General features: G+C 42.9%; 1 protein-coding gene across 2 annotated transcripts in view; it reads right to left on the bottom strand.

Moving 5' to 3' along the window:
- LOC147605666 (putative chromatin-remodeling complex ATPase chain) overlaps positions 1–14,514 on the bottom strand; it is a 29,957-nt gene extending 15,443 nt beyond the window's left edge. Inside the window, exons 1-6 of one of the 2 annotated variants that reach the window (XM_086793441.1) lie at positions 14,158–14,514; positions 13,951–14,051; positions 13,463–13,757; positions 12,938–13,069; positions 12,735–12,844; positions 9,389–9,510 (exon numbers count right to left, since the gene is read on the bottom strand). In XM_086793441.1, coding sequence (XP_086649567.1) covers positions 9,389–9,510; positions 12,735–12,844; positions 12,938–13,069; positions 13,463–13,699 — 601 coding nt within the window. In that variant the 5' untranslated portion in view covers positions 13,700–13,757; positions 13,951–14,051; positions 14,158–14,514. The remainder of the gene's footprint in view (positions 1–9,388; positions 9,511–12,734; positions 12,845–12,937; positions 13,070–13,462; positions 13,758–13,950; positions 14,052–14,157) is intronic. The other variant, XM_086793442.1, reaches the window with a different exon arrangement.
- Between the last annotated feature and the right edge of the window lie 1,227 nt (positions 14,515–15,741).

The raw sequence follows: 15,741 nt of genomic DNA on the forward strand, positions 1-15,741 counted from the left end.
CACGAAAAAGATCGTTCATCATTTGCTCGAAAGTGGCTGGAGCATTGGTTAACCCAAAAGGTAATACGAGAAACTCGTAATGGCCATACCTAGTCCGAAAGGCGGTTCTTTCGACATGCCTTTCATGAATACGTATCTGGTGATAGCCAGTACGTAAATCTATCTTCGTGAAATATTTCGCTCCTGCTAACTGGTCAATCAGGTCATCTGATCTAGGGAGAGGATAACGGTTCTTAATTGTCAGCCTGTTCAATCTCTTGTAATCTATACACATTCTCCAGGTATTGTCCTTCTTTCTCCTAAGCAACACAGGTGCACCCCAATTGGACGGATCTGGCCCATCCTCAAATAATCTTCGAGTTGTTTAGCCAACTCATCTTCCTCAGCTTGGCTCATCCTATAAGGTGGAATACTAACAAGATGAGTACCAGGGATCAAGTCAATACGATGATCTATTGCTCTTTCAGGTGGTAAACCCGATGGCCTCGACGTTCCATACCGCCACGAAGCTACCCTCGCGGGCCGAGATTGCTGCCGGCCTTGACTGCGTAAAGCAGGTGCACGTTTGCACTAGATCCAAGCTCCAGACCATAGAGCTCTCACAAATCTCGCGAGACTCTATATGATTAATGACTAACCTTGGCCACCCTTTTATAGTCTCTTGGCCGGTCATCGAGTGTCCACACTTGAGCGCCCGCCCGTCCATACTTGGGTGTCCGCCCGTTAGTCTATCCCTAACTCAGCTCGCCAATCAGCCTGCAGTGTGGACGCCCGCCCGTCTATACTTGGGTGCCCGCCCGTTAGTCTATCCCTAACTCAGCTCGCCAATCAGCCTGCCTAGCTCCAAGCTTCCCCAAACCTCGAAGCTAGTCTTGCGTGTGTGTAGCACACGGTAGATACACACTCTGCACATGACAGCTCAGCCCAACAACGATAATTGCATATCATTTCCAGCTCTCCCTGCCTTAAGTAAGGTTGTATTTTGTATGCATACAGATCCGTACTATACCAGACCGTATGTTACATATGGGTATGGAAAGAGCCCAATACAGGTTTCTTTCTTAGTTTTGACTTTCAAATTTAAAAATTTTATTGAAAAAACGTCTTATTCATTTTGAAAAAGTCCCATACATTGCCCCGCACTTTTTTGGCTCCTCTGGTGGTTGACTCCTTCAACCAAAAACTCTTGCAAGCTCTCCCTCTCTCTCTCTCTCTCAAGTAGGAACAATTTTACATATTTCCCTCATTTACACAATTTGTCCCAATAATTTTAACTTGTTTTCAATTTTATCTAATTGACAAAATTTCCTCCAACTTCATCCTATTTATACAATTTCCCCCAACCACTATTCTAACTGTACCAACCCTTGTACCGGCTATACCAACCACTGTACCTGTTGTACCAATCAATGTACCTACTGTACTAGCCATTGTACTTGTACCGGCTGAATGGAGAGCTGAACCTGTTGTACCAGCTCTATTGCATGAAGACCCGTGGTTTTTGGAAAAGAATCAGTACCCACACAGAGGTATATGGATTATATTGTTGGCTCAGCATTTCTACAGCCTGTGTTCCGGCTTGGTAGCCTCATGTTGGGCTGTGTTATGGCATTTGTATATAGATAATCCAACATCTCCCGTTCGGGAGAGTAAGGCCCTTAAAGCTTGTACATGATATTATTCTCCTTGGGTAATAAAATACTCCAAGGGGGGGTTGGCCCATTCCAGCCTCTATGCGGTGTCAACGGTCACATGTGCGAGCTCCATTTTCAACATTTGTAGATGTTTTGTCCAGCTTTATGTTTTATGCAAAGTGATGATGAATATGTGTTAAGGTTGTGGCCATGTTTAAATGTTTTAATATGCATTGATGGTATCAACAAGTGTGTGAAAGGCCCTAGTCCCCCGGGCACCGCGAGTTCCATCAAGACATGTTTGCATTTTGCATAGCATTCATCCCATATGCATATAGACTACTGAGATATCATCAAATATTTTATCCTAAGTATTTGGCATTTTTCCTATATTTTTCCAGCATTTAATAACATCATTATTCTATTTATTCCATTAGCAAGTCGTGTAGCATCGACCAGTTTTTGCAGCCAGCCAACCAATCCTTGCTCATATAAATAGCCATCGCTTGCATCTCATCATTCAACAGTTGGCTCATCAACGATTCAGCCTACAGCAAGTAGATCTCATCATTCATCATCGTTAGGAGCAAGCGTTTCAGTCCTACAACACTAGAAGCATCATCGCTTGTACCATCAGCCTTCCATCGGCAAAATGCAGCACCGTTCAGCATTCAGCCACTTCAGAGCTCAGCGTTTTCAGCATATACACAGTTTTCAGCATTCATCCATTCATCGTTTTGCTACAGCCATTCCAGTGAAGGTAAAACACATGCATTCATTCATATTCAGCACATACACTCAGCGTAGAACAGTCCCAAAGCTGCCCATCTCTCAGCCTAAGATTTACAGCCTTCCTACATTCCATTGGAAGAGTGCATAGGCTTGAGATTGGTCATCATTGGTGCTTCTAAGCCGTGTAAAGTTCAGCCCAACTCTTGGTCTTTCAAAGATCTTGTGTTTGGCTTATCTACAGTCCAAAGTCAGTCCCTCAGTCATTCTCTTCAAAGATAATAAAGCAAATACTCCTAGCAATAGGAGGGGGCCCTTCAGTGGGTAATTTGGGACCCAATACGGTATACATATCTATTTCTCTCTCTCCTCTCTTAAATATATATACCTAGATGAATCCAAGAACATGCCCAAATTCACCTTTTAGGAACGTGCATGTTATATACTCATGGTAGTCAACCCACAAGACTATATAACTATCAACTCCATTATGCATAGTATGGACTATGGATTGCTAAAGACTCACGAAATTCATGATAAAGAAGGCGGTGCGAGACTTTGTGTGACAAGATCCCTTATTACGCATAATTCCGCTGCATGTTACAGTTATAGCTATGGGACTTCAGATGGGTGGACAAGTCTTGATTACAATAGGATGAGGACCACCAATGACCATGCTTAAGGAAAAGAAGGAGAAGATTGAGATAGCTCTTCAATCAATGAAGGATGACTGGAAGAAATCTAATTGAATGATAATTTCATATAGATGGAGTGACAAGCGTAGACACAATATTAACATCTTGGTGTCACTCTTGTCTCAGCACTTCTTGCGTGCAATCAATGCCGACAAGGTTGGTGAGCACATCACAGCTGAATTCATTTTCAACCATATTCGTTGGGCCATTGTGAATGTACGGGTTGAAAATGTGGCCCAAGTAGTGATGGATAACACCTTCAACTGTAAGAGGATAGGACTCAGGAGATATGGTAGTGTGTGGACCCCTTGTGCAACTCGTTCCTTCGATCTTCTCGTCGAGGAGTTGCCTTGGATCAGACCGGTTGTTGATGATGTGACACGCATTGCTTCTTTCTTTAGTAAGAAGAATCAAACTCTGGATATCTTTCGCTCACATAGCCAGAAGGATAGTGTGCAGCCCACCAAGACCAAATTTGCATGTATGTATTTGGTCTTTAAGCGTTTGTATGACACACATAATCCTCTTTGCCAGACAATAGTTGACACTGAAGGAGATAGCATAGACAGAAGCATAAACATTTAACATATGAGAGAGTGCAAAGGAGATTGAGAGAGTTGGACAAGATCACCTTTTACAACAGTAGTAAAGCTTTACAATGGCAATGGCCAGCAACTGAGTGTTGAGCTATGTGCAAGGGAAGTGGATGAATGAGTGAATAATGGGGAACTCGTTATATAGTGCAGTAGGGACTTGGCCGACTGCCTCTAGGATTGGCCGACTGGCCCTGGACAAATAAATAGGAGTAGAATACCAGATAAATGGTAAAGCCCCAAAACACAGAGATGCACAAATTCTAACACCCCCTCTGCAGCTCATAGTATACAAGAGTCGGAAGAAGATAAGTCGATGAAGATGCAACCATGGACCCTTTAGCACTGTGAATACTGGAATCACCTCGAACAAAGCACCACCAACATGTTTCCTCGAAACAAGATGCCACCACGAACAGCAAGGAACTTTACTTGGCTACGAATTCCTACACAAGTGTGCAGTGAACTCCAAGAATAGATGATGAGCAGCTGGACACACTGTGCCCGTAATCCCCAACAATGGACAGAACACACTGTGCAAGGGAAGTGGATGAATGAGTGAATAATGGGGAACTCCTTATATAGTGCAGTAGGGACCTGGCCGACTGCCTCTAGGGCTAGCCGACTGACCCTGGACAAATAAATAGAAGTAGAATCCAATAAAATACCAGATAAATAGTAAAGCCCCAAAACACAGAGATGCACAAATTCTAACAGACACACCTTGGAGACTAATGCACGATGCCAACAATGAAGCAACTAGAAACATCCAGAGAAAGACGTTGGATGAGGACTTTTGGTTAGATGTGCATGGCCTATGCAAGGTTTTTAAGCCTTTATTTGTCCTCCTACATGTCGCAAACATGGAAAGATCCACAATGGGACTTCTCTACCATCTTTTCTAAAAGATACAGACAAAGATATGTGCCAACACCGCCGTCTCCAAGGACAGATTATCCTTTCTAAACTCTCTTGGCATCGAACACAATAAATCAAGCACTTCTTCATTGCTTTTAAGTTTCCTTTAGCAATGAATTTTCATCTTAAACCTTGTAACATAGTGTTAATTGCTTATCCAAGATGGAGGAGATCATGCAACTTGTAGATAGGAGGTGAGATTAGATGCGTAGTCCCATCCATAATATGGATGCATTGCTCCATCCCCTCTACAAGATTGTTGATTTGTTCAGAGATACCAAGCTCCTTACTATGCAAGATGAATATGTGAGCCTTGTGTTCGCTGTGAAGAGGAGAAAATGAAGCTTGACAACGAAATGATGGGTGTAAAGCCCCCAAGCTAATAGACCTTGTAATTAAGCAAACCAATCAAGCTCACCCCCAAGAATGGAGGTTAGTAGCATCCGAGACATGACTCCTCATGCAAAGCATTGGCGTCACATACTACCAGACAGTGTTGCAATGAAATGCGTTTCATTCCATCTAAATAAAATGAAACGTTTCATTGAAATGAAACGCGTTTCTTTCATGTTGCCTAGGAAAACCTACATTTTTCAACGTTTTCTATCCAGAGAGCACGTTTTTTGAAAAAACGTCTACAGGCGGCTAGGAAATTGATTGAAGGAGCTCCTGCTTTGCACAAATCAGCTCCTCCCGCACTTCCAAGGTTCCGTGCCCGCCAACTCTCAGGTTGGTTGTGCTGATTTGTGCTTTTTTTCTTTGATTTTGTAAAAAACACATAGATTTTAAAATTTGGGGGTTTTCATGCCAGGGCGCCAATCCAACCCTACTTTTGTCAAGATGCCTTGTACTAAGGATGCCATGTGGGCCCATGTCACTCTCATATCTAAATATGGTGGTTCATGCACACAAAAGTGTAAATGCAATTTTTGCGAGGTTTGCTCAGGAAGGTCCATAATCTGTGTTAAGGCCCAGTTCACAAGTTTAACCAGGGAAGGCATTGGTGCATGCAAACTTGAGCTTGCAAACATCAAAGCCGAGCTACAAGAATGGAAAAGACAGCAACTGGTAGGACGCGGTTGTGGGCCTGTGCTTGAGGATATTGGGACTAGTGAGGATACATGTGAAGCATCAAAGAAAACACGGTTGGGTTCAGAGAAAGATGCATAGAGCCAAGCAAGATTTGGGGGTGCTGGTAGTTCCACTCCCACGGCAACACGAACCCCTTTGCCCGCAGCAACCAAAGCCTCTCTAAAGAGAGCAAGCATTCAAGCAAGCATGCAAAAGCGAGCATTCATCATTCATGCATGATTGCATCTAGCAGGCTTCAGCATGCTTTACTTTGTGTATTTCAGACTTCACTTTATTTTTTTTGTATCAGCTCAGGATTCAAAGTTTTTGTGATCACTTTGAGTGCCATTATTGAGTAGTTGCCATTATTGATGATGAAATCCAGATCTTGATTCTTGATGTTGCCAGTTTATTGACTCAGTTGGGTGCCCACTGTAACTGGGTCACCCAGATTCTTTAGTTTTAGCTTGTAACATGTTTTAATGTGTAAATGATGCATGTTTAATATTGTTTTGCACGGAAAGCAACATATTTTTAACATATTATAAACCTGTATATAAATTTTGAGGCATGTACCTCCCCCTTTTGTATGAAACGTTTTTGAAACTTCTGGAAAATGAATAAAACGTTTCTGAAACGTTTATGAAACGCCTAGGAACTATGCTACCAGACGACACCCCATCCAATGTACACACAGAGTAATCTCACGGGCCACAAGTCCAGGTCTCAAGAAATCTCTCTCAAACTGACCCCAAGAGTCACTTATATAGGCCTCCTATAAACCAAGAGCCATAAAAAGCCCATGCCTTATAAATACCACGAACCTCTCCAACAAACAATCCTTGGTTAACCTAACCTATAGTTAGACATGTTAACCCAACTTAGGGATAGAAATGTAACATACATCCCCCCTTAATAACCATTAGAATCATCATTCAAAGATCAAGAGGATCGATTTGTCAGAGTCTGCAAGGCAACAAGGACACAGTGGTGGATCAACAACAGCTTCTCTTGTCCGATTGCAAGTAAAGGGCTACAGGCATAGTTGCCAGGCGTTTCATGAAACGTGTTTCATAAACGTTTCATTCATTTTCCAGAAGTTTCAAAAACGTTTCATACTAAAAGGGGGGGTGCATGCCTCAAAATTTATATACAGGTTTATAATATGTTAAAAATATGTTGCCTTCCCTGCAAAACAATATTAAACATGCATCATTTACACATTAAAACATGTTTACAAGCTAAAGCTAAAGAATCTGGGTGACCCAGTTAAAGTGGGCACCCAACTGAGTCACTGACCAATTGGCATAAATAAACTGGCAACATCAAGAATCAATTTCTGGCTCCTGAAGGTGGCTGTATCTCCTCCTCAATTGGCTGCGTTTCTGGCTACTGAAGGCAGCAGTTTCTCCTTCCATCTGCTGCATTTTTTCTAGAGAACCAAACAATGGCTGCATTTTCTCTACATAGCTGTGTTTTCTGCTCCCCGTGCTCTTCCTCATCAGTGTTTCACTCCCCGGGCTGCCCTGTTGCTGCTGCTTCGTGCCAAGCATCATTGGCAAGCTTCTTGGTGCTGTTTTTTCAGCATTGATCACGGTGAAAGAGCTGTTTTCTCTGTTTTTACAGCGTGGACTGCAGTGGAAGGTGTTTTCTCGCGTGTGGTGCATCCCGACAAGCGGCCCCGACATCTCTACTTCTTCCCCGGCCTCCCCTCCCTCCGGTTGGGTGTTTTCGGTTAGTTTTGGAGGACTATTGTGCTGATGTCCAGCCTCTCTCTCTCAGATTTGAGAGGGGGCTGATTGGTCCTGGTGCCTCGCTTCGTTGGAGAGTGCTTGAGTGGAGTCTTGGAGTGCTGATTTGTGTACTTTGTTGTTGTGGATATGGCTTCCCCCCTTGTACGAACAAGGATGACAAGTTGGACGGAACCAACTATGCCCATTCGAAGCTGAATATGCGGATCTGGTTCATCCACAAGGGTTTGTGGGAGATTGTTCAAGGCACTGAGAAGAAGCCCGAGCGTCCTTAGAACTCTAGGAGGTGGACCCAGGATCAAGAGGACGAATTCCTTGCGGAATTACAAGACTAGGAGAATTGTGATTCAAAGCCACGTTCAATGCTTGTGCGGACCATCACAAAGGAGGTCTCACCGGCCGTACAAACTCTTACCAATACTCATCAGGTATGGTCCAAATTGAAGGATCCCTTTGCTCGAGATTCGTCAATGAGGGCAATTACTTTGCAAGGGCAACTCTACGGTTTGTTACTTCTTGCTGGCAGTTCTATGCAGTCCTTTCTCATGAAGGCCAAAGTTATCCATGACTAGTTATTGGCAATGGGTGTTGCTTTGTCCTCTGCTCAGCTAGCTGCACTTATCCTCACCAAGCTTCCTCCGGAGTATGATGTGGTTTCTCGAGCTTTGCAGTGCCAGGTCACAACCACTCAACAGGATTTTGATGACCTTAGCTCCTTTCTCTTGGAAGAAGAGTCCATCCTCGTTTCTCAGGGAAAGATGAAGGTGTCTCTTAACAGTTCTAATCAAGCACTTACTTCATTTCAAAAAAAAGGTCGGAGTCGTTGCTTCTCATGTGGGAAGAGAGGACATCTGTCCAAAGATTGTTTGCCCAAGAAGTAGGACAAGACCAAGGGTGAGTCTACTTCCAGTAACACATCTAAGACTCCCAAGGCGCTTCCTGCTTGGGACATGCAGCTTCCCCGATGTGCTTCCAGCCAGAGAAGAGAGAACTAGTAGCAGCTCCATTTGTTGGTGCATGGAAATTGTGAGTTGGAGTTCCAAGCATTAAAAATCTGACATGACATGGTCATCTTTTGTGTAGCAAAGATTATGGACTGGATTTGTTCCAAGTTCATTGTTCAAGGCTTTTTGGAACGTGATGTGTTCACAGTCCACTCTTGGGGATTATGGACGCGGTGTGTCCAACAGCTCATCATCTTATTCTTGGAGTTCACTGCACACTTATGTGGGAATTCGAAGCCAAGCAAAGTTCCTTGCTCTTCGTGGTAACATTTTTGTTTCGAGAAAACAGGTTGGCGAGTGCTCTCTCTGAGGTGATTCCAGTATCTACAATACTAGAGGGTCCATGGTTGCATCTTCATCAGCTTATCTTCTTCAGACCCTTGCACACTATGAGCTGCAGAGGGGGTGTTAGAATTGTGCATTTCAATGTATTTATCGGCTTTACCTATTTTTGGGTATTTTTAGATACTTCTCCTTTTTCAAGAAGTCGTGAGCAGCCACCCTGCTCTATGAGCAGTCGGCCAGCTCACTCCCTTCACTATAAAAGGGGCCTCACATATTCACTTGATGTAATCCATTCCCAAGCACAAGTTTAACACTTAAGAATCCTCTCATAAATTCACAAAGCATAACCTTGCACTTAGACCACAGACAAGAAAAACACAGATAGATAGATCCACAGAACACATCATGAGTGTTGTTTACACATGATTTAAAAATCTTCAACTAAAATGCAAAAGCTAGATTCCGACTCAGGGATGGAAAATCTTCCCCTTGCGTGATACGAGAAATACAATACAGGAAATCTTCCCCTTGCTACACTAGAGGTACCAATTCAGAACATGGCAGGCATTGGCAGCATACAGAACTGAGTACAGTAATACCTCACTAGAACTGTAAAAGCCAGTACAAAATAGAAGACGGGGCTGGAGAATAAGCAGAATCATAAAAATAAGATATGCATTAAAGAGCTTAGGTAGCTTCACTACTCACAAGACGGTTGCACTAAAAGTCGTGTACCACCACCTCCAACGTTGCTGCCAAGAGCATCTTCTTCCTCCTTCAAATACTCCTGGTCCTCTTCCTCCTCTGTGTGCTTTGAGCTGTGCCTTCCCCTGCATGGAAAGCTATATGCTCAAAATCGAGTAGGCATTATCAAAACAGAAACTGAAAAAACTAATTTCCCTTCCCTAAACTACAAGCAGCGTTATGAAAAAAAAACAAATTTATTTTTATAAGCACATTATTTTGCAGTTCAGACTTATTTTAGCCCTGTAGGTTGGAATCCCATATTAAACTCATACATGTAAATTCTATCGTTTCCAAGTAAAAGATTAGATCCTTAATAGATATATCAAGCTTAACTTCTGCCTGCAAAACAAACTGCCCAGTCTCTCACAAGGCCTGTATAAATGCTGCGCGCTTGTACACAAGATTCCTCAACAGCTGGCCATGCATTTTTAAGCAATGGCTGAGCTGTTTGCACGTGTGTAGCTTCTTAAATGCAGGTTGTGTTGCCATCTTTCCATGCCTGTGTAATCTTCTAAGATACACTCACATGTCCTCTGGTAAAACTCTCGAGGTTAGCGTAATATTGAGCATGATCTTGAGCACTCTTGACCCTTTCCCTTGCAATGTTCGACACATCCTACATATCTTGCAAGAAATCCATTGTTGATTGCATAAATGAGCTAAAACCTATAGCCACATGCTTACTACTCTTATAAGCAAACTGAATGTGGAAGATACCTTTCCCACTCACACGGTCTCTTGGACATACACCCTCACCATATCCTGATGGTCTCGTTCGTCCTCTCTGTCTATCCATCCAACTCAAGATGATCCAAAGATGACATGCTCAAACGTGTTTCCATTTTGGGAAAAACCGATTGCCAGAATTGTGCAGTGAATTTGAAATCCTTGTCACTTGCAATCTCTTCATGCAATCTATAGAGCTTATACAGTTGCTCCACGAAGAGCTAAGCCAACTCGTGACTCTTTACCGATGACTTGGTAGGGATAAATCTAGACATCTTCGTCAATCGGTCAACTACGACCCAAATTGAAAGGACCGGATGTGCGAGAATAAGAGCAAATCAACACAGCATGAAATGGATGAATGAATGTATGTATAATGGTGAATGTAATCCAATACAAGAGGCCCTCTAATGTAAGGTGATTGTGAGTAGTAGACCGGTGAAGAAGCAAAGACAAAATCGAAGCAAGAGGCTTGAGGTGACGAAGACTCGTGTCGAGGACAGCGGTGGAAAGGCGTGAGGAGGTAGAGGCTGCAAAACGCAAACTGAGAAAAAACGTAGATATGTTGCTGATGAAGATGAAGCAAGGCGCTGCACTGATCACCGAGTTGTTGCCATGTGCAAAGGGTAGAGCCGGCGATGAAGATGATGTGTTGGTATTGGTTGCCGAGCTGTTGCAGTACGCAGGGAGTAGAGCACCAGCTGGATAGTGTGGGCAGAAAACGCTACTACTGATGGATGCGTTGATGAAGGTTCAGCCACCTGCTACTGTCGTATGATGTGCAGGAGGCCTTGCATTGATAGTGGCTGTTGCAATAATATGCTGAGCCAACAGCTGCTTAATGACGTTGGTTGATGTTTCGTTGGTCAAGATCGATATGATCTGCTTATGGTTGTCGAGCTGTTGGTGCGGCTAGATGGAATATTGGTTGATTGTGGAAGATCGCGTTGGAGCACATTTATATAGTGCTGGTTGGCCCTATCAGTCAACCCCAACCTACCAAGAGAAAAACCTTTTTAGGTAAATAATGAGGCCATTAATTGAAGGCCTTTGGGTTGGTAGTCACACACCCCCTCTCAGGCCAAAAGCAGACCATGAGAGAAGATGAAGAAGATGGTAATTGGGCGAAGAGAAACATGATGAAGTATTTGGCTTTGGATAGGGTTGGGTGTTGCGGGTGTAGATCATGTGTTCATCTTTTGTAGAGTCTTTTGTGTTTGGGATGTACTGGATCAATGCCACAATGCAAGAGGTTTTCACATGCATGAACGCTCGTATGGATTTTCATTCACATGCGTCCCAAACACAAAAAACAGAATGCGATGCAAAGGGTATGCAAAATGGTAAATGCTATGCTATGGGTTTTCACATGAGGAGTACCCTCACTGGGTTCACTTACTCATGCGCCCGTTACAACAATGATAATAATTCAAACGGTGAGGATGGTCCCCCTCTCAAGATGCTAAGGTGATGGTGGAGGAGAGGACTAATGCCAATCCACTCAAGAAGACGCTCAAGAATAGGCCGATTGACGGACTTTGTAAGCATGTCGGCATGGTTATCCGCCGTAGGAATGTACTAGAGCCCGATGGTACCAAGCTCAACCTGTTCCCTGGTAAAATGAAAATGGACACCAACATACTTGGTACAGTTAGAAAAAATAGGATTGCCAACGAGGGCAATCGCACTCTGACTATCGACAAAGATGGTATCTCCTCAGGAAGCTGACAGAGATACAAAGCCTCAATGGTGGCATCATAGAGGGCTCAGTACTCAGCCTCAACGGAAGAACCTGCAACGGTATCTTGCTTCTTGCTAGACCAAGAGAAAGGGCCAGATCCAAGTGAGTATAAGCAAAGCGGACAAAATGGCCCAAATAAAAGGATATATCTTAGACCCAATATACCCACTCGTAGAAAGATCTGCTTTGGCAACGGTAACTTGGGATAGACATAGTCTAGGGATAGTATTGAAGTCTACTTCGAGCATAAAACTAGCATTAACAATGAGTATAGCTTTACAAGGTCACTCTGATAAGACATGATACTACTTTGGAACCAATGTAGTGCTTACCCTTAAAAAGGACTAATGCAAGCAATTAGCCTTCCATTAATCCACCATTGCATCGAAAGGTGTTTTGAAAGGAATAAACTAGAACTTTTATTAAAGATTCCTTTCCGTAGTATCTTTAACATCAAAATTTTGTCTATCAAAGCAACTATGTGTATCAAATATGCACTAGTTTGAGAAATCCGCATGGAGAAAACTGCCATGCTAAGAAACAAACATGTGTCCACCATATTACCAAGAGCTTCATGGTTTTCTGCATCATACTCAAATCTTTCTATGTCTGAGCTCAATTCCTCAACACACATACATCTCCTCCATTATCATTGCTCTTCTTGGCTCAGAAGCCAGCACTAAAGTAGAGATCTAGGGTTGAGAAGCATAATGTAAATTTTAACTTTGTGTGATATCAAATGGTTGCTTGCACAAAAAAGATCACCGTAGTGCTAGGAAGGTCAAAGGTCGCCGATTGATTAGATACTCGGTAAAAAATGGCGTGGAATAGAGTGTTTACCTGCCCTTCGGTGCTTTGGAACCTGAAGCTGCTTGGGCACCTTGGGCAAAATGAGCAAATATTTCAGTCTGCTGAAGAAGAAACTTTAAACGGCCCTTAGCTTTGCTATTCTGCAAACATTTATCAACACATTGCTCAGCCATAAAGGGATGCCAGAAAGAGTTGGCTTTCCACCAGGTAGAAAATACAGTCAAAGAGACTACCATGTCAGCATCCACAGATGCATTTTGTTCCTTGTAAAACTTATCAAGCTCTTCTTTCTTCTTCTTTTTCATCTCCCTAAGTCGTCGTTTCTCTCTTCGTGCAATTGCACGCTTGGAAGGAGATTTGGGATTCTGCAAAGACATGTCGAGAACAGTTGAGGACTTGCCCTGGTGCACACAATCATGCATGCCCATAATCCAAGAGTAGGCCAGCCATGAAAGCCTTAATTGCCTTGCCTATCTGATGTCACCGTGCTTGTATGAAAGGTCAACACATGCATGCCTAACTTGTTAAAGAAGAACAACCCTTATGACCAAGGACATATCCTTAAGCAGATTTTCCCAAGCCATATCCACCCAAAAAATCAAGCTTCTTTATTCATGGCTTCAAATTTCCCTTACACTAGAGGTCATGACTTGACTTACAGTGGATATGTGACTGCATTCATAAACATAGAAGCCAAATGCCTGCAGTGAGATTCTGTATGATCTATGCATTGCATAAATCAAAATTGAAAGCAATACCTCATCATCAGTCTCAGCATCATCCTCGTCATCCTCGCCCATATCTTCGTCACTGGCAGGAGATTCTGCAGCAGGTGCTTCCTCTTCATCAGCACCTACAGCTTCGATGGCTTCCAATTCTTCTGCATCCAGTTCCTCTTGCTCCTCTTCGTCATCAGCACTGGTTTCCTCTTCAGCAGCATCAGAAGCAGGTGGCTCATCATCTTCATAAGAGGGGGAACGACGGCCACGAGCCATGGGCTAGGGAGGTCAAAGTGTGGGACTGCGTTGAAAACAATGAAGATAAGACGCAGCCCTGCAGGGAAGAAAACCCCAGCAAAGTAAAACTCTGGAGAAAATCTGTATAGCAGGAAAATTCTAGAAAATGCATGTGAGATGAAGAACCTAACTCAATCCAAACAACAGAATAAGACAGTAAAACCCTACGCATGTGTAGAGGGAAAAGCAAACCTTGGAAATGTAAACCATGGCACAGAAGCAACCCTTACCGTGTAAGTTTTCCAGCTAACCAAGGGTTGCGAGACAAACAATCTACTGGAAGGATCGGAAAGCTCCGCGAGCAGGTTTTGCAGCCGCAGAGATCAAAATCCTAATACCGCAGCACAGGCAATGTCAAAGAAACAGAAGACAGCAGACAGAAATCCAAACCCTAATCGACAGCTGACACAGCAAAGAGTGCACTAGAAAACACATACCTTGACTCTCTAATTGCTTCGAAACTCAGCCAGCTGTGGTAGATCGACACAGAAGAGGCAGGATTTCGCCCTCAATTTTGTTGTATGCCGAATGCGATTTCCGAATAGCATCAATCAGTGCTAATTTTTCACAACTGGATGTTTCCCGCCCAATTTTATTTTCCCTCTTTGACGCCGTCGATCTCTGCTATCGGACGGCCACAGGCATTTCTTAGTGCCCACGTGTCAAAAAAATAGCATAGAAAAGGATATGATTGAATTAAACGTACATGGTCATATACATTCCCATCAGCTATCTTAGCTCTTGAAAAGCTGGAGGGAGGGATAGGTTCCTCACACTCACGTGAGTGGGTCTTCGTAGTTGATAGCTCTTTGAACATCTTTTGAATCGTCTTGATGCTAAGGAGTTCTACACTTAAGTTTTCAAGGAAGTGCCAAACACCAAGTTGTTTCGCGCGGCCCATATGCTATCAATGGCACAACCTTGGATCAATTGACACGATGTCACTAAAGCCAAGATAAGATCCTTAACATCTCCCAAAAGGGGCATGCTTCCGATTGAGTCAATTATGTGTGCCAAAGTCTAGATGCTTCTCCATACACCTTTGGCAACATAACATTCCCAGAACATGTCATCGACCCACTTCTTTATTCTCTCTCTAGAAGAAAGCTTCTGGTGTAGGACTTGCCACCCAAAGGAGGAGGTTTGGTTTAGCGATTTTTATGGCCTTACAAACTCTAGTTTAATCGATTCTTGCAACATTAATGGATCCCTAGATTTCCATTTGCTAACAATTGTTGGGAGAGCTAGCTTACTCTAGGTGAATTCATTTGCTCCAATCCTTAGTTTTGAGATTGACCATTGGCTTCCCATTCTTGCACACCAAGTTGTGCATCCATTTGCTATGTACTTGGATGCACAGTATGTATCAACATTAGATGCATGCTGGAGAATCTGTTAATGTGATTTGCATAAGGAGAAGCCGGATATCCAAAGATTGCAAGTTCATCTGTCGTTGCAAAATAACATGATGTTTCGAGATACTAATAACTTGCGATGTAGTTGAGGAGGATAACAATAAGAAAACTACTCTTACAATGTGGTTTGTAACTAATGAGCTTCATGCCGATGCAAACAATCTGATGTATAGTGACTTCCCTTGCAATTGGGTTTGGAACAAATGCACAAAAAAGTGGACTATAAGAAAGGTGGGTAATATCATTGGCCGCATGTACAATGTTTCTCCATGTGCTAGCGACGAGAAGTAATTTTTTGTGTATCTTGCTTACTATTTGTAGAGGTTGCAAGTCTTTTAATGACTTACATACTGTTAACGATCTACTTTATCCGACTTTCAAGGCTACTTGCATAGCCAAAGGTCTATTGGAAAGTGAGAAGGAGTGGATATGCGAGAGGTCGCATTTCATCAAAGTGCCAAATAATCGAGATAGTTATTTGCAACAATTTAGGTCTTTTGTGAGTGAGCCTGCATTTCTCGAGCATTTGTGGGAAACTTTTTCATCATATCTTTCGAAGGATATCTTCCATGATTTAGAAGGTACAATGCAAAATATTAATATCTA

The sequence above is a fragment of the Cibotium barometz genome, chromosome 59 (assembly GCF_041138505.1).
Source record: "Cibotium barometz isolate CiBa-2024 chromosome 59, ASM4113850v1, whole genome shotgun sequence".
NCBI lineage: Eukaryota > Viridiplantae > Streptophyta > Polypodiopsida > Cyatheales > Cibotiaceae > Cibotium > Cibotium barometz.